Source organism: Otolemur garnettii, unplaced genomic scaffold (genome assembly GCF_000181295.1).
Source record: "Otolemur garnettii isolate 467f Iridium unplaced genomic scaffold, OtoGar3 scaffold00028, whole genome shotgun sequence".
NCBI lineage: Eukaryota > Metazoa > Chordata > Mammalia > Primates > Galagidae > Otolemur > Otolemur garnettii.
The window spans coordinates 4,716,944-4,736,286 of record NW_003852423.1 but is presented as its reverse complement, the minus strand read 5'-3'; the positions used below and the strand labels follow the sequence as shown (position 1 = coordinate 4,736,286).

The following is a 19,343-nucleotide window of genomic DNA, read 5'->3' as shown; positions in this document are numbered from 1 at the left end:
GCTGTAGTTAGCTCCTTCCCTCCCCCCTCTTAATTCTCTCTTTCTTCTTTTCTCATCCATCACTCCCATCCACAATTAAAGCAGGATGATGAAGTGACGACTGTTCAAGTGAAAGAGCAAGACCGGAGCGTCCTGGTGCTGAAGAAAGTGCAGTGCTGTGGCCCAGCCCCCACAGCTGGGAGCCCCGAGAGCCATTGCAGGTGAGAGTTTCCCTGCAGCCACGGAGGCACGCGCTCCTGTTTCCTTCTCGCCGCCTGCCTTCCCTTCTCACTCGCTCTCTGCCGCCTCTGCCCTCCCTCCCTCCCTTTTCTCTCCGCCTCTCCGGCGTTCTAGCTGACTGCAGAGCTCTTAGCAGCCAGATGGACTCAGTTCCTAGCGAAAGGACAGGGATGGCAAGATCCTTTAGCATTTAAGGGGATGCCTTTGTTAGTAACGGTTCACAATGGGCAGCTCCCGGCTGAGGGTCTTTGACCCTCACTTAGAGAGGAAAGATTCCGCGGCACTCTCAGACCGAGAGCTGCCCTTGCCCACCTTCGATGTGCCTTATTTCAAATACATTGACGAGGAGGACGAGGACGATGAATGGAGCAGCCGCTCGCAGTCTTCCACCGAGGACGACTCAGTGGACTCTCTGCTCTCTGACAGATACGTGGTGGTGTCCGGGACCCCCGAGAAGATTTTGGAGCACCTCCTGAATGACTTGCACCTGGAAGAAGTCCAGGACAAAGAAACAGGTAAGGCTTGGAGTATCTCCCCTGCGTCCAGACTCACAGCTGCTGATGCCCTTGCCGGCATCCTCAGGGGGAAGGCTCCTGCTGGCAGCTGAAACCAGGGTGGGGTGAAACAGCATATGCTTTGTGTGCCTTGTCCTTTGCCTTGTGCCATTTTGTTTAAATCCAGTAAATGGACACATGTAGCTCCTGAGCAGCTGCCTGGGAAGTAGCCGTACAAAGAAAATGATATGGGGGCAGATGTTTCTTTGGCAGTTTTTACCCAGTCGCACCTAAAGGCAGTTGGCAAGCGGCCAACATTTTCTAGCCCACGTTCAGTGGAAAGAAATACAAGAGGAGGAGGGTTAGCAGGCATTCACCTGGCATGTGGGAAGTGCTGAGCTGGGGGGAGTAGCCTCCCTGCTGAAATGTCAACAATTAAGGGGACTGCTCAGCAGCTACAGGGTTAGCAGCAACTTCTGCCTTTTTCCAAGTGGTTTACAAACTGCCTGCTCAGAGTGAGCTCTGGGCTGCAGAATATGATACTCATAGCTTTTCAGACCAGACATTGTAATTTACTGGCACTTTATTGATCAGATTTTGCATCCTTTTAATTTAATCAGACAGCGAAATACCCCATTAGCTTTTTCATCTATGCACTTTTGGAAACACTGCTGTTCCATTTATAAAATGACTTACTTATAACTTCCTTTATCACAGAAGGGAGAGTACTTGTCTTAACCAGAATATGTAATTTGTTCCAGCCTAAAGCAATTATTCCAATGAATAGGCCTCTGGCTATAACCCGAGTTTTGCAACTTGATTCCTTGACTAAAGTGTACTTTTTGTTGCTGCCATAGCACCTGTGATACCCACGGCTTCCTTAGGTTTTTGCCACACAGAAGGGATTGTGAAATGACAGTTTAGGTGAAAACAAGAGTTTCCTTGTGTCCAGGGAGTTTGGACTGAACAGAATAAGCGATGTCTGGGTTTAGGTGTGCCTTAGAAGAGGTAATAAGGGAAACAAAGACATGTAAAATATACAAATAGGAAAAAAAGTAGCCAAATAACCTAGTGATATATCTTACAGTAGTGTTATTATTTGATCTTAAAATTTAAATAGATACCTTAGTTTGCATACGCTTGGAGAAAAATATCAATAGTTATCATTAATGCAAAACAAAAAATAAGCTAAAAGAAAAACATTCTTGTGGCATTTGCCGGGTGATATTGTATACTTGTAGATTAATATTTTGTGCATTTGACCACTCCTCTGCTTCATCAAATACAATCATCATGGAAGTGGACATAATTTTCCATGTGTTCTTTACCAGACTGCTTTACCCAGGTGGGTGGGACTAGTGTACAGGAACAGGCAAGTTGTCTGCTATGGAAAGGACATTTTAAATGTGGTAGAGGTTTGGAAGAGTTGAATTCTTGCTTTCTCTTCATAACACCACAGTTTTATTCTACAAGTGCAAGCATTTGCGTCTAGGTCACATTAATAAGCATAGAAATTATTAAAGCCTACCCAGGCCTAACTCGATTTCTTTTTTTCTTTCTTTCTAATTGTCATTAGTCTGTGTATTCTTTGCTGGTGAAAAAAATGGCCCAGGTGCTCACCATCGAGTTCCCACTACCTAACACTGAGAATGATAAATCACAGCTATTACTGTTACTAATGCCAGGAGCTGCCTCCTGGTGGGAAATAGTGATGTGCACAGTGTCTAGTGACTTACTCCTACTTTCTCCTCAATCATGCCAGACCTAGGATCAAGTATGGCACTTTAGCCACGTGCTCACACAGCAAAGAGGACCAGGTCTCAGTGGCTTGACTCTGGTAGCACCAAGCTAAGCAGGACAGAGGGTTATAGCCTCGCCTGATCGCTGCTCATTACCTTAGAGTTTAGGGGGGCGACACACATGAAACTTCAGAGTTTTTCAGAGACATTTGAGGGGAAAAAAAACGGGTAACAACTTTTCCTCCTTTCAAAGTATTTTCTAAAAATGAAAAATTCCATTTTGGAAAAAGTGATGTGTATATAACACAGATGCCTAAGTGAAAGCCACATGTGCCTCTTTAAAACTTCAAATACAGCACTTGGAGAAAACAGTAGAAAATCTACCATGTGGTTTTTGTTGATGAAATTAAAAGAAATATAATAAATATGAAATAAATTTTGTGTGCAGACTGCAGAAAAGTGTCTGTTAATTATTTGAATACTGAATTAATCAGATATTTAAAGGTGAGGCCCTTTGTCAGTGACAGAGGTGAATTCTAGTTCTTTATCTCGGTCAGGTTGGCAACCCTCATTATCAAAGGCCTCTGTGTGCAGCAGCCTAATAGAGTTGCATAAAGCATATGGAGGACAGATGGGGGAAAATGAGACAGGGCTGCAATAAAAGTATACAGCAGCATTTTATGTTCTTGCACACTCCTTTTAGGGAGGAGGAGCCATCTGGGGCTGGGTGGAGCCATATGGTGGCCCTACACATGGCCCTGCTAGCAAGGAAGAAGAAAGGGCACAAGGAAGGAAATGGTCCTAGAGGCTGGGATGAGCCTGTTTTGGATTCCTATCTTCTGGACCAGCCATAAGTTAGGGAAGGTAACAGAGCAAGAGGCGTAATTCCGTAATTCTCCATCTCCTTCCCTCTGAAGTCACTTAGTTATGAAAGTGTAGGTGTAGGTGCACAGGTCCCAACAGAGGAGGCTGTCTCTGCTTCCATAGAACAAGTTGAAGTGATGACTGATCAACATCAACATGCAAGGGAGAAAAACTGACTGCATCGAAGGGAACAAGGTGGAGAATGCCAGGACGATAGAGTTAAGGCACTTCTGTTACTTCCCGAAACAGATAAACAATTTATACAGTATTCTGGCACCAAATCAAGCTAAGTTTTTTTGTTTGTTTGTTTGTTTGTTTGTTTTTTTGAGACAGTCTTACCATGTCGCCCTCAGTAGAGTGCTGTGGCATCACAGCTTATAGCAACCTCTAACTCTTGGGAGCAATTCTCTTGCCTCAGCCTCCTAAGTAGCTGGGACTACAGGCACTCGCCACCACACCCAGTTGTTTTTCTGTTGCAGTTGTCATTGTGGCTTAGCTGGCCAGGGCTGGGTTTGAACCCGCCAGCCTTGGTGTATGTGGCTGGCGCCATAACCACTGTGCTAACCACTGTACTATGGGCACCAAGCCAAATCAAGCTAAGTTTTAAAAGCAAAAATAATTTGAGAGATGCTACTAATGGTTTTCCTGAATGACTTAATGGACACACACCTAGCATACTTACTTTTATAATTCTCTAAATGCATACCTTTCCTCCCTGGTAGTACCAGTTGTAAGATGTCATCCAGCTGGGGCAGCGCCTGTGGCTCAGTGGGTGGGGTGCCTGCCCCATATACCAAGGGTGGCAGTTTCAAACCCAGTCCCAGCCAAACTGCAACAACAACAAAATATAGCTGGGTGTTGTGGCGGGCATCTGTAGTCCCAGCTACTCAGGAGGCTGAGGCAAGAGAATCCCCTAAGCCGAGGAGTTGGAGGTTGCTGTGAGCTGTGTGACACCACGGCACTCTACCCAGGGTGATAAACTAAGACTATTTTTTTTTAAGACAGAGAAGTCATCCAGTGATATCTATGGAATGAAAGAATGAACTAATGAATGAATGAATTTCTTATGCTCTTAAATAGAAGATGAACAAGTAAACTAACCAGGCATTTATTTGGGACTTCTGTTGCCCCAAATTTGAAATGTTCATATCTGTGACAACCTCTCTTTTGTCCACTATGTTAGCAATATAACACCCCCAAATGGCACGCCATAGTGAAATTTGTTATCATCTGAATTTTCCAACATTTCTTCCTTTGTCCCATGCTTCTTCATTGTTTAAAGTACAAAAACTTAGAGTCTGGTAACTGGAAATTTATTCGTGAACATGGAAAGTGATTAAAGGTGTTTGCAAGGTTCCTCCCCCCCACCCCACTCAAAAGGTTCAGGTTCCGACTTGAAACATTTTGAAATGTTAGAGGAAAATCCAGCAGTCTCTGCAGCTCTGTCTTTCATCTTTCATCCTTCCAGAAATAGGGCAGTCATGCTGGGCATGAGATTTACAGGAGAGAATTACAAGGAAGGCAAGAAAGAAAAAAACAAGAAGTTGTGAGCAGAGGAGTTGGCAGGCTGGAGGAGCAGGCCTGGCCCCCAGACCATCTGTGGTCACAGTGGTTACGGCACCTATTTAACCCCTTCCCCTCCCTGGAGAGGATAAAGTATGTTTTGCACACAGATGTTCTGAGGGAAATAATGATTTCTTTTTCAAAGCAGGGAGAAAAACCGTAAAGGGAGAAAAACCTTCTTATTGATTTTTCTCTCTGAATCTGTGTTATGACAAGCCTGCGTGAAGGAAAACACAAGAGGAAATATGTTATTTCCCATTTCCTTACTCCCGTTTCATTATTCATCTTTTGAAGAAAGTGCAGGCTTACGATTACAGGTTTCCAAGAAAATCGAGCAAATAGAATAGGAAAGTAGAAATAGGTAATACCAGCTGATTCTCATTAGACCTGACCTAATTTCTTTAAGGTATGGCTGCTTGCTTTTCTTTCTTTCTTTTTTTTTTTTTTTTTTTTAACTTGGTGAGGTTATCATTCAGTATAGTTCATTAACGTGCCTCTGTGGAAATGTCCATGCAGCCTGCCTCGATCATCTGGGGATGCCCCAGTGTTGGTGCTCTGCTTTAAGCAGAACATAGTAGGTTGAGCATGTGATTGAGGAGGTGAGTCCTTACTGTTCTAAGAACACTCACTATGAAAGTGCCAGCCTTATATTATAGGAGTGCTCACTCACGGATAGAGTCCAGAAGCTCTTGATGGTCAGCCCATTGGCTTTTTCCAAGCATTGCACAAACAAAACATGGAGTTGGACAGGAAAGGCACCTCATTTTCTATTAATGCTTTTATCTTCTTGCCTGCCAACACCAAGCTCAGAAGGAGCCCTTGATACATAATTTCTGTTGAGGAAAATAAATTAACATTCTGATTGATGGAAAGATAGAGGACAATTCAGGTAAACTCCTTCCTTGCTTACTTTGGTTTTTAGGATATCGGGAATGACGCCGGGTGCCTCTGTTCATGGTTTTTTTCTCCCAGGTCATCAGACCATGAAGACTCAGTAGTGGCATTACTTTTGTAGAACTAAAACTTTTCGTGAGTGGGTAGAGAAAGTTTTAGCTGGTAGTTAAGTCTTCCCATGATTTTGTAAAATTGATAAGCACATGCAATCAACTTGTGTTTATGTCTTTTCTTTGTTTGTTTCTGTAGTGCCAGGTACCAGATCAGGGTAACTTACCAGCAGCTGCACATTAGGAGCACCTAATAGGCACTTTTAAAACATACCGATGCCCAGAGAGTCTGATGGCCTTACTTGGGGGGTCTCGGTCCAATGGGCTTTAAAAGCTCCCCAGGTGATACTAATAGGTAGCCAGGTTTGAAAGCCACTAAAAGAGAACATTCACTATGTCTCATGCCCATTTTTAAACACCTAGTCCAGGTCTCTAAATGTTATAAATAGCATTTTCTTATATGAGTTGGGAGCATCATTCTATCTTTTCTCCTCCTCATTTTTCTGACCCCTCTGACCCCTCTTCAGGGCTATACGTCCAGCCTCATGTCCAGTGGTCCCTACCCTGGACCTCTGCAGCCTGAGATGTTCATAATTGACAAACTAGCACTGCTGGTCCAGCCCCTTAAGTTTCTTTTTTATATATACATATTAAAGGATACAGGAGGGAACGGAGATATTGGATACACATGTCTGGAATGAAGAAGGGAGGATATAGTGAACAAAACCCAGTTGGCTTTTTGTAAGGGTTTTGTCACACTACAAAAGTCCCTGCCTGCTCCTTGGGTCTCACAGCCAAGGATGCTTACTTCTGTAAATAATAGACTTTAAAGTCAGAGAGAATGCATGTAGCAGAGTAGAAGGAACTGAGATTCTAAAGCCTTGAGTCCCAGATCTGGACTCAGCTGGTAAACCAGCCTGAGACTTTGAGCAAGTCATGAATGAGATGACCACTGAAGTGTCTTTTATCACTAAAAGCTCTTTGATTCAAAGGGATCTGTATCCTCCTTTCGTTTAAAATATGTCACAGAACCATAGGATTCTAGATCAGAGGGAGACCTGAGAATTCGTGTCAGTGACCCCCAGAATCTTGTCATTTTATGCCAAAAGCAGCATCACTTAGCCATTGCACAAGGGCTTAGGAAATTTGATCTAATCTAGCTTTGTGTTACTTTATGTGACTGCTACATTTCTTCAACCTCACAGAGCTATTAGAATGTTGATGTGGTATTAAGTTTGGGATCTAAGGCTTAGTGACCACACCTGGTGATGATTTAAGTGGGTTTTTATATAACCTTGTCCAATGGGGAACTTGGTAAGTTCCTTTGAGAAATGATTATGCTGTAATATTTCCAAGGAATAGTTTTGATATATTACCTACCAGTAAAATCCATTAGTAGAGTTTTATTACCAAGCCATTTTGGGATATTTAGAAATGGTATTTGTAGGGGAAAAGCAGCAATTTCCCCCAGTGATGAAATATACCACATCTCTCTTCTAATAGCTGTTTCCCTGTAATCCCTTCACTTTTAACTCTACACACTGCTTCTGTAAAAAATATAACAGTGGCCTTTTCATTATTCAGTTTCTGTATGCACCTGAATGACGTGTAGACATATACCTTTGACAAATTTAATTTCTTCATTCTATATGTAAATATCTTTGAACTCCTACTATGTCGGCACTAAACGCCAGCAACACAATTGAAAACAAAACGCCTTTACCTTCTTTACCTGCATGGATGCTTACATTCTTTTGGAGGGAATAAGATGATAAAATGATTTAGGAAATTCACATATTAAAGGGCATGTGTTAAGCTTCCCATATCATTAGAAGCAGTAGTTTAGGACAACTCTATTCACGTGACTTTAAAAATAAAAAAGCTAGAGAATATTTTAATGTATACAAAATATTTTAAGAATTAACATGAAACTTCTGGTCATAGTCAAAGGATGTTCAGAACCTACTGAAATAGACTTAATTGAAATAAAAGAAATACCATTAAATAGATTGGAAATAGGTGTGGGTATCCCCACACGGGAAATAGCTACCATTAGAAGCCGTAGGATCCTTGGAAATGTTTGATAAGGATATTAGCCTTTTCCATCTTAAACTGAAAATAGCTCTCTAAGACAATTAACTGGACTGGCCCCACTTGAGGGCTTTTTCAGCTTTATAAAACTGTCATTTTAAAATTTTAGGTTAATTTTATTTGCATACTTACTAATTTAAAGAAATCAATGCAAGAGTAAATTCATTAGCACAAACTCTACCTTCCCTGGATGTGTCTGAGGGCAGGTAAAGGGTTCCTCTGTGCCGTGAAGGGCTTGTTTTTTCCAAATACGGCAAAGACTTGAAACAGATACCCAGAGTGACTATAAAAATCCCCAGAATGGTGTCAAGAGAGAAGCTAGAAGTGCTCAGATTAGAATACGGTTTCTGCCCTGCTCTCCAATGTTTGTGCTAAATGGTTTTTGTTTTGGTTTGGATTTTGGCAGTGCCTTGAGCTTCTTTTCTAATTACTTATATGGAGAATGCAGTGTACTATATCTGCTGACCATAATTGGAGCACTGGGAGACTTTATAAATTAATGTTGACAAAGTGATGCGATAATTAGAATTGTGCAGAAATTTCTTTCTCAGTTGCCTCATTTATAAAAGTAGAGGCTTTAGGCCACTTGACAGTGGCAGAAGTGGCAGCCGCTGCTAGATCTGAGAACCAAAGTTCAAAGATTATTCAAGACACCAGTTCATGTATCCAGACCTTGTCCCACGAGATGGATCTCTGTGCGGTTTAATTATCCCCATTTAATAGACAGAGAAGCTGAGGTAGAAGTTAATTAAATTGGTTCAGAGATTGAGTGAACACTTGAATCCGCAAATGAGCCTAGATACAGTGCAAGTTTTATCCCAAAGATCATTTTTGTTAGAGACTGGAATTGTAGATGAAAGCCGTGATTGAAGTGAAAATCTACCATTAATTCAAGTTATAACCCCCAAAGCAGGTGCCTCAGGACCCACTTAGGACAGATCTAATCTGCAGCATAAAAACCTGCATCTTGGCTTCCAGCTGTGTGCAGGGTGGTCAGTGGCCGAGGCTCACTGCTTCAAATACATTAAAAAACAGAGGAAGAGAGAAAGAGTCCTAGTTCTAGCTGACGCTTTATCAGACCACTCAAATGAGAAGTGATTAAAAATCCTTTTTTGACCGTGAATTTCATTTGAGGTGTTCATCTTCTGGGTTAATCCATTCACACCACCTTTGAACACACAATATTATGTATGATAACAAGGGAATAGATGCTTTTACACTGCCAGTAGATTGTGGGTTAATTAATACCCTTGTTGTTAATGAAGCAAGGTGAAATGAAGTGAGACTGAGCTGAGGCTTAAGATCATTAACATACACTGATTAATAATGGAAATGCGGAAGTTTTCATTACAGCGTAACCAATGGGCAAAGAAAGATACCTAATGGATAAGGATTTAAGTGGGAGTACAGCAAACCTTTTGAGGAAACGATCCCTATGAGAGTGGATCATTTTCATGTTTACTCGACATTTGAGCTTTAAGATCTCAATTTTTTTTAATATTACAAATGATTGCAGCATGAAAGTTTATATACAGTTTTCCAACGATAGTAACATTGTCAGAGAAATGTAGAGTGCTTTATTCAATGATTACCCAATATTTGTAGTGAATAACGTGGAGAGAGAGCACTTTCATTAAACTCTTAATTTTGATTTCCCTTCAGTTCCTACCCTTGCTTATTCTGTGCCCACATGTATAATTTACTGTAATTTGTGTATTTGGGAGTGTGTGTGTGTGTGTGTGCGTGTTTATTTCTAAAGCAAAAAAACAAACATTAGATTAGTAGAACTATAATATTTAATTGAAGGGAAAATATAATCAGCTTATCATATTTGGCTTTTGCCATAAAAGGCTGACCATTTTATAGTAGATTTTTTAAGTCTGCAGCACATTAGAAATCAACTAAAATATTGTAGGGTTATGGCAATTAATTTTAAGAGGATCTAAAGATGAGGAATGGAAAATGGAGTACATGAGAGAAAAAGAGAGAGAATGACCTGAGAAATTAGATTCTCAGCTTCCTGATTGTAAGGATTATGAAGAACTGGGTTATCTTAAGCATTTATAGAGTGTATTCTTTATATACTTTGGAGAAAAATATCAAGCACTTTCCAAGGGGTGAAGGCCTTGTCTTAGAACCTGAAGATGATATAATTTTTGGAAGTTTCATGCACACTGTTCTAAATGAAATGTGTATGTGACTGTGTCTGTAGATCTGTCCCACTGACCTCAACCCCTCAGGCCTGGTTTCCCTGTGTCACCTGCACCCAATATGGAAGATGTAGAAAAGAATGGAATTTCTCATTTATTTGCATTTATTGGCTTCACCTGAAATCCTTTTCTTTTACCTCAAATGCCCAACTTGATACTTACCTTTTTATGTAGACTCCCCTGGGGAACCTTAGTTCTTTCTTTCTTTGTAGTTCAGTAACTTTCTAATTTTCTAGAACTGCTGGAGGACAAATTATTACAAATAATAAAATATTCTGGCATACTGAGAGTTGCTAAGTATATGAATTGTCAGTTTTCTTTATTTTTAGAGACAGAGTCTCACTTTATCACCCTCAGTAAAGCGCCGTGGCGTCACAGCTCACAGCAGCCTCCAGCTCTTGGGCTTAGGTGATTCTCTTGCCTCAGCCTCTTGAGTAGCTTGGACTACTGGCACCTGCCACAAAGCCCGGCTATTTTTTTGTTGCAGTTTGGCTGGGGCCAGGTTCAAACCCACCACTCTCGCATATGGGGCCAGTGCCCTATTCACTGAGCCATAGGTGCTGCCCAAATTGTCAGTTTTCAAAGAATCAAAATATATAAACTTAACAATCAATTTTCAAATATAAAATGTATTGGCCCTATCTGAAAAGTCACAAAGTTCATGAAAAATCAGGACATTGTGTGAATAGCTCTCAGTTTTATTATTATATGATGCTGGTGTAAATCTATGTAAACTCTTTGACATAGGATGTAAGTTGCTTTTGAAAGAAAAATCCTTAGTATAATTCATTATTTTTTTCTCATGAAAATAAAATAGAGACAAGTAATAGCTTGTTTAATATTCTCTTTACAGTCTCTCTCCCCCTGGTATGTGTACCTTTTAAGAATGAAGGCTACATCTCTTTCTTTCTGTAGAGTACTTTGGGAAAATCATCTCTACAACATAGATTCTCGGTTAGTTTAGTGCTCACTAGGATTTTTGTTCTTTTAAAAGGAAAATTCTGTTGTCAAATCTTAAAAGTTTTAAAATAAGCATGTTTTCTCAGTAAGTTTTGGATCGATCAGCATACTTGGTATCATACTTTAGCAGAAACAAATGTGATTTTGCCTACGTCCAGCTATATTTCCAGGAGCTTGTTTAAGTGTGTGGTGTAAGTCAGGCATTTCTGGAGCAGCAAATTGAAAGCAGCAAGAAATACCAAAGTTCATGGAGACAAGAGAGTGAGTTTGACAACCTAGTAATTGTAGCAAAATGATAGTTTGACTCTAACATTGGCAACTGAAATTACTTGAAACTGTTTAAGGGGATGTCAGGGGTGGAAACCTTCTTCCCCCTTTCCCTACCCCATCTCCTTTCTCCTTTTCCTCTTCTCTTCCTTTTCTCTTCTGTGTCTCAGAGATCTGGTGTCATTTACCCAGACAGCTGTTAGATTGAAAATGAGATCATCAGATGTTCCTGTCTGGAATTTAAAATGCTTTTGACATCTTCCTCAAATAAAAACTAGGATCCTATCAGAAAATGGGGGTAAGGTGGGGGGGATTGTATAAGAGTGTACTTCACATAGTCTTGTAAGTGTTAGTGGATGGCAATTTGTTGATTATAATCACTGCATGTTAATCTCTCACAGCATGTTGCAGTCAAATTATTGCTTCATTTAAGGAGTGTAATGTCAGAAAATTACTGTAACTGACAAGCACGCATCTAAAAGGGGTATTCTTTATGTGGGAGAATGTTTGCCTCTCACCTACCTATAATTGAGCTTCTCCTCATTTCTCCTTGCAATCTTTCCCACTCTAACCTCCCCTCCCATTTCCCATTATCCTCATTTTCTGCCCTCGGGCTTTCTTGCTCCACAATTGAAACCATTCTTTTCATTCTGTTGGCAGTGTTTGGCTTTGTATTGAAGGCTGCTACTTGGTTGGCTGTCCTTCCCCACCAGTCTCACAAATAAAGATGAAGTTAGAATTGTTACATAGAGATAAACAGAAAGGGTAGAAAACTAAAGAACAATAACAGGAAACCAAATATCTTGTCATCTAGTGACAGAAAATAAATTTCGGGAAAATTCCGTGGCCTTTTCTGCTTCGGACTCAGCTTTCTTGTCTAGTATATAGGATACCTGGTGAATCTTCTAATTTTTTTAATCTTTTAATCCTTTAAATGAGCTTCACTTACTACGAATGTGAAAAGTACAATTTAAAACTGTGTATTGCATACCTGGCTAGATTGTTCTACTTAAATTCTCAGTCTAAAACTGACCATACTTTTAGGTGAATAGGTATATGTGTCTGCTGTTTTCTTTCCTTCTTACTGTTTCCCTTTCAAGGTGCTTTAAATATACCTTCCACAAAGAAGGGTGTGCATGGACTGAGGGCAGGTTAGTTCTTTTTTCTAAATTTTCTTCCTGTCTTGCTTGATACCACAAAGTTTGTTTTGGTGTAATAGCTTACACATTTGAAGTCTAGCGTCCCACCATATGTTTTAAGAGGAGGGTGGTTCATACTAATTTTGGATCCTCTCCCCAAAGTTGGACATGTATGTCTTTTGTGTCTTGGTTCTGTTTGATCTGAAACCAAACGCATTGCAAGCCATTTTTATTTACTAATGACTTTTGTGGAGTAATTTTAGCAAACTCAAGTTCTGCCAATGCCCATGGGCATAGTGTGCATATCTCAGAATTATTATGACAATTTTCTCTATTTGACAGCCTACCAGAGAGGGTATTTGTTCTTAAAAAAAAAAAAATACAAGGCAAATCTGTCTTTATCAGCACATTTTAGAAAGTCATAGCAGTAAGATCAGGATAAATTCACAATCCTTTTTGCTCCTTAAATGTCCTTTTCCTACTGAGGAACTTGAGAACCAGATCATGTTGTTGACCATGTGTTTGAGTTCTGACAGTATTCAACATAGATGCATTGTGATTGGGCATGGCTGAACATAACAGGAAAACCTCCAATGGTGATATAAACATGATACAGATGTATTTCTTTCTCATCTAAAAGTAAATATGGAGAAATGCATTCCAGAGCAGGTAAGGCCTCTCTGTTGTCAGTCAGCACCAAGATCCTTGCCACTTTTTGCTCCACTGTCCCTGGAGTCTGACTTTTCCTGATGGAGAAAGTCATGAAGAGCACGCTTGTCCGTCACACAGGGCCTCTGCCTTGTGAACCCAAACTTCTTCCTGTGACCCCCATCTAGCTGCAAGTGAAGATGAGAAATACATAACCTTTTAATTTAAAAATATTTGGGGTCAGTATGCAGAAAAAAAAATCAAAGTTTGACTCCTAAAGAAGGGGGAAATGGCATGCAATTTATAAATGGAAGCTTGTATTAGTTTGTTTTGATACTGTAGACCTAAGGACATAATCATATATTTGTTTCTTTAAAGGAATATAAACATAGTGTGATTTAAGGAATTGTATAATTTTTTTTAATTCTATAAAGTGGTTTGGCTCTTAATGCTCTTCTTAACTAGAGAATATTTAGAATAATCTCATGTATTCTTAGCATATAAGGCTTACTTAGCTGTAAGTACTTTTTTTTAATATTAGGAATGACTTTCCTCACAGTGTTAATTTCATTTTTTTCTCCTAATCAACAATTTTATGTACAAGATAGTTCATATATTTTTGTTTTTGTTTTTTTGAGAACAAAACCTCCAGCTATCACTCTGGGTAGAGTGCTGTGTTGTCACAGCTCACAGAAACCTCAAACTCCTGGGCTTAAGCAATTCTCCTGCCTCAGCCTCCCAAGTAGCTGGCACCACAGGCATCTGCCACAATGCCCGGCTACTTTTTGTTATAGTTGTAATTGTTGTTTGGCAGGCCCAGGCTGGACTCGAACCCATCAGCTCTGGTATATGTGGCTGGCGCCTTAGCTGCTTGAGCTACAGGCGCCACCGGTAGTTCATATGTTAAACAATAAGTGCACCTGTCTGATTTGAGCTGTCCAATTCATGTTTGAGAATTCTTCATCATTCACCCCAAAATTCTTCCTAGGAGTTGTTAGAAATATTTTTCATAAAAGAAATTACCCATATATTAAGAAATATTTTATATATTATCACTTGGAAGAAGTGGGTTTCTTAAAATAATGATGGAAATTAAATTTCTTCTTATATAAAAGAAGCTTATTATATATAATTGTATGTAATATTCTTGTGACGTAATACAAAAGATAGATTTTGTCTCTGACCCTGGTTTCTTGTACAAAGCTCCTAAAAGTCATGTAATTTTATGAGTAATGGGGTAATAGGAACATCTTTTGTTGTAACATTTTGTCTCATCCCCTGGTTCCTAATTCAAGAGCTTCTAATACCCTTGGAATCTCCAGAGTGCTAAGAGTATCCTTTTATATGTTATTATGATGTAGTTTCAGGATGGGAGTTGATCTTCAGAAAGACCAAGGCCCATCTGTAGGGATGGGACTTCCAGCCTCCTTCCTGGACTTCTGGGGAGTAGGGAGGGGCTAGAGGCTGGAGATTATCAGTGATTTTATCACTCATGACTATGTAATGAAATCTCCATTAAAAACACTAAACAACAAGGTTCAGGGAGCGTCCGTGTTGGTGAACACATCATTTGCCAGAAGAGTGGTGAACCCAAACTCCACAGGGCCAGAGGCTTCTGTGCCCAGGATGTTTTCAGAATTTACCCTAACTCTTCACCTTTCCATTCATCTGTATCCTTTCTACTGTTCTTTAAAAATAAACTGGCAAATGTGTTTTCCTCCATTTTACAAGCTCTTATAGCAAATTATCAAGCCTGAGGAAGGGGTTGTGAGAACTCCTAATTTATAGCCAGTTGGTCAGAAGTACAGGTGACAACCTGAGATTTATAATTAGTATCTGAAACGGGAGCAATTTTGTGTGTCTGAGCCCTCAACCTACCAGGTCTGTACTAACCCTAGGCAGAATGTCAGAATTGAGTTGTAAGACATCCAGTTGGGGTAGTAAGGGTAGAAAAGGGTTTTTTCTTTTTATTATATAATTATTTTATTCTTGGTGATGTTTCAGAACTCCTGTGTCCTTTACATAGCTGTTACGTACCACTGTGAATCGTGTGATTTCAGTGGTAAGAGACATACCTAAGGACGCTGGTAGGTGTTTGTATGAGTAGTATACTTATTTTAAAACAAAATAAAATGGACCTATTAGAACTATTTGAAACAAAGGAGTTTGTATGAGTGCCTTTAGCTTAAAAGCAATAAGAAATATATTTTAGCCTACAAATGTTTTTAGTCAGTGACAACTGATACATATTTAATGGTCTGTTTACCCAGGTGTTGGGCTGATAGGCCTGGATGATACTGAGATAAAGAGTCCACCAATGAGTTGACATGGCAGTTAATTCTTTTGATTTAGGAGAGAGTGAACAAAGTATTAATGTGACTAATGAAGTTTATCTAGATGGAAAGGAAGAAGTTTATTTGGATTTGGATTTTTTTAAAATAATTTTTAGTCTCTGCCTTACCATTTCAACTTTTAAAATATAAATATACAATTGGCCAATAGAACATTTTCAAAGCGTTATGAATTTACGTACTATCTTAATCCTTCCATGTAACTGTCAGTTCTACCTATAGAAAAGCAAATTGATCTCTTTTATCTATTTCCACTGTCCAGCCATTCACCAGGAAATTTTTAAAAAGTAAAATTAGAATGGGAATAAGGAAACTCCAGCATGCTGGCACTTAGATGAAAAACAACTTCACAGGGGCTGCTTTGGTGATTCCAAGCCAATAAAGAAACCAGGTTTCTATATCTATGACCCTTCCTCCTTTCCAAATCGGGGAATTCCCTGGGTTCCTTGTGCTTTCTTTTTCCACATCCCAGTATGGACTGTTTGGATTCATACCCTCCCAAGACCATGGTACCATGAAAAAGCCATGGGAGGAGCATAGCTGACCTGGAGACTTAGGCCCCTTCTGACATCATCATGCTAAGGAGTGCTGGGTGATTATTCACCTAACTTAGCTTCAGTGTCATCATCTCCGAAAAAAGAATGTGAAACCTGTCTCCTAGGGAGCACACGAGGCCTACAGATCATGTAGGTAAAGCTCCCAGTGCCAGCACACAGTGTGTGGTCAGTAAAAGGAGTGGCCACTGCCATTTCCCCATTTCCTCCCTAGTATTTCCTCATCGCCCACTGAAGCCACTATTGGGTTCCTGGTCTGTGGGAAGGAGTAAGTGCGGTTTAAAACAAACGTGGGGCTCTCTGGGGCTAAAACAAGTGCTTGGGAGGGTTGGGAGTGGGGACTTGCTCAGACATCCACACGACAGCGGGATTTTCAGCAGCCAGGGTGTGTAGGCTGCCTGATGTGACCCTCCCTTCATCTCTCTGAATTCCTAAACCCTATAAACAGAGAGCACGGTGCTCAGCCCCTCCTCACATGGAGGTCAGTTACCCGATGCACACCTTGTGACCCTGAACCCTCAAGTCTTGCTTTCACCTGTGTGAGAAAGAAAGCAGCGATGTGTTATTGAAAAGAACTCTAATGACCGCTCTGGAAACCAGCACACAAAGGCATGCCTAATGTCGGTCACTGCTTAATGTCTTTGTCCCAGGACTATTTTTAAATATAGGAAGTACATTAAAGTAATTTTGTGTGTGTGTTGGAAATTTCAGTTTGTGTAAGATCTTATGCCAGATTATTTAGAAAAAGCCTTAATGGTGCTTAGTTATCTTTTCATAAGTTTTGTAGAATGTCTTTTTCTCTTTAATGTATCTATCAGGCCAACTCTTAGCTTTGAAAGAGGCAGTTGACCACCAATTGCAAAACTTTGAGGAAAATAACTTCTTTCTAGTATTCCTAGAATTTCTCTTAGCTAGAAACAAACAAACAAAAAACATAAACAAGTAAATCAAATTTTATTTTTCTGAAAGTCAATACTAATGATTTACCATGACCAGAAAAAAATTAACATTGAGAATGATGACGTGTTTCAAGTTTTGAAAGGAAATTGGTAATACAGACGGTATTTGATGATTTTGAGGGGAAAACATTGCAAGCACCTTACCCTGTGTTGATTCAAATAGCAGACTATTAATTTGCTTGTAATAAGCCTGTCTCAGGCTTCTAATTTAAGATTTATGTTTAAATTATTTTTTTCTTTGTTTCCTGAAATTTTAGGATGTTTAATTGACAAGCACTTAGAAACCCAGCTTGTGTCTTAGGAAGGCATTCTGTGATGTTAATCAGATGAGGCTGCAGCAGCTCTGAGAGGTCAATTCTGTGAGACTAGGGGAATCTCAGGACCGGATATTAATTTTTGTCTGTAGATGCTGGCAGATTGGTATCGAAGACTTCATGCCCATGACAATTCCCACCTTTTAATCTATACAGTTAAATAAAGTGATGCTTGCATCGATCATGAAGAAATTTTTCCTCCTAGCTCATTTGTAAGAACAACTGCTGTTTCTAATCAATGAGCCCTACAACTGTAACAAGAGTCTTTGGGGAGAAACAGTGTGATGCCTGGTGTGGGAGCCGATTATCAGCCTCTCCTTAGTTCCCTTTAACAAGAGAACATCCCCACCATTTACGAAGGGCATCCCTCCAAGGCCATTAGACCCGGGACCACCCGCACAACAAATCAATGGTCTTTGAATGCTGAGTCTGATGAACCGCCTTCCAGCGGCGTTTCATACTTAGGATCCACTCTCTTTTCCAGTTCCTTTTTGTTGTTGTTAGTTTCCGTTACATTTGTGTCTCCTCATTCTCCTGTTTCTCTCCTTCACTTTTCCCTTCCTTAACTTACCTTTTCCTGACCATTGCCCAAATGTGAATATCCACTCCAGCTCAACCCTTAGGTCACCACCTACTTTTTCCTAAGTCATATCATAGAATTTTTGTTGGCCTCAGCCATCCTCTATAAGCAGTGGCTAAAGCATCATCAGCCATCTAACCCAAGCTCTGGCTTTCAATGTTTTTGTTTTTTGTTTGCTTGTTTTTTTCTAATAGCTTCACTTGCATAATCTGGAGAACTCAAACTCAGTAAGTTTAAAGGCAAGCTCACCTCTCTCTCCCCTTATCCTTCCTTTGTCTAGGCTGATTTCTGTGATGCAGCAAGCTTAATCTTTACCTCGCTTGTCACTTCTGGCCTTGAAAACCTCTCTTTACCTCACTTTTCCTGTGGAAGGAGCCCTAGGTTCCTTAGCCTGACACTGAAAGGCCCTCCAGAAACTGGCCCACTTGCTCTTCTAGCTTTACGTTTCAGTTACACTGTGATTTCTTCTATTACTGCTTCACAGCTGGTTCAGAGACTAAGACTTACATATGTGCATGTCCACAGGCAGTTTAAGTGAATGAGTGAAGCCAGCCCGGGTGGGACAGTATTAAACTGGAGAGTGCTGCCTGCATCACAAAAGCAAGTTGGCTCTAAACCACAGTTGCCATATGAGATGTGGGCCTGGGTTGCCAGATACTGTGATTTCTAAAATTTGTCAACTCACAAAAAACATCTCTAGGGGTTAAAGGAGACCTGCAGGTTTGCCCCTCCACCAGCAGACACACCCACTCGGGTTTCCTAGCTCACATTTCCTCTGCCTCCTTCTCCCATTTTCCTTGGAAGTTCGTCATCAGTTCTCAATACTCAGTTTCTGTTGGTTGATTGGTGGCACTTAGAGAATTGGGACAGGATCTAAATAATTTTATTTTATGAAAATAAAGAATAGGTAGCATTTACTGAAAGCCTAGAGAATGCCAGGTTTTCTGCCAGTTGCTTTAAATATACTACCATATTCAAGGCTCACTACAACTCTGATAGGTGTAGATGTGAAGCCACCATAAGATGATCTAGCTAAGGCCTAGAGGGATTAACTACTACACCTTGGGCTCACCAGGTAGGACTCCAGCTCTGAGATTCATTTTGCATTCTTTATACTGTTTTCTGAGCTGCTCATCAGGCCAGACAGATACACAACTATGTCTAGATATTGAGAGCAGCTGACTGGGGCTGGGATGGTTCCAGGAGATAGGGGGCTCTCATCTATCTTAACCCCGAGGTGATCTACAATCATGGCCCCTTCTCTGGGTGTCCCAGTGTGGACAAGCTAGGGGAGCACTGAGTTTATTACTCCATGCAGCTCTTAGTAGCATTTTTAAAAGGCAGTGCATGAAATTAATGTATCTAAGAACATAATACCTATTGCATCCAAATCACTTTTTCCCGAAGACGGAATGATGGGATTCTAAAACTGAACTTTACAAGTTAA

General features: G+C 40.3%; 1 protein-coding gene across 2 annotated transcripts in view; it reads left to right on the top strand.

Annotated features, from left to right (window-relative positions):
• The window catches only part of RAPGEF5 (Rap guanine nucleotide exchange factor 5), a 237,168-nt gene that overhangs the window by 161,020 nt on the left and 56,805 nt on the right, over window positions 1-19,343 (top strand). For both annotated transcript variants that reach the window (XM_023512415.1, XM_023512414.1), the window contains exons 10-11: window positions 82-200; window positions 646-734. In XM_023512415.1, coding sequence (XP_023368183.1) covers window positions 82-200; window positions 646-734 — 208 coding nt within the window. The remainder of the gene's footprint in view (window positions 1-81; window positions 201-645; window positions 735-19,343) is intronic.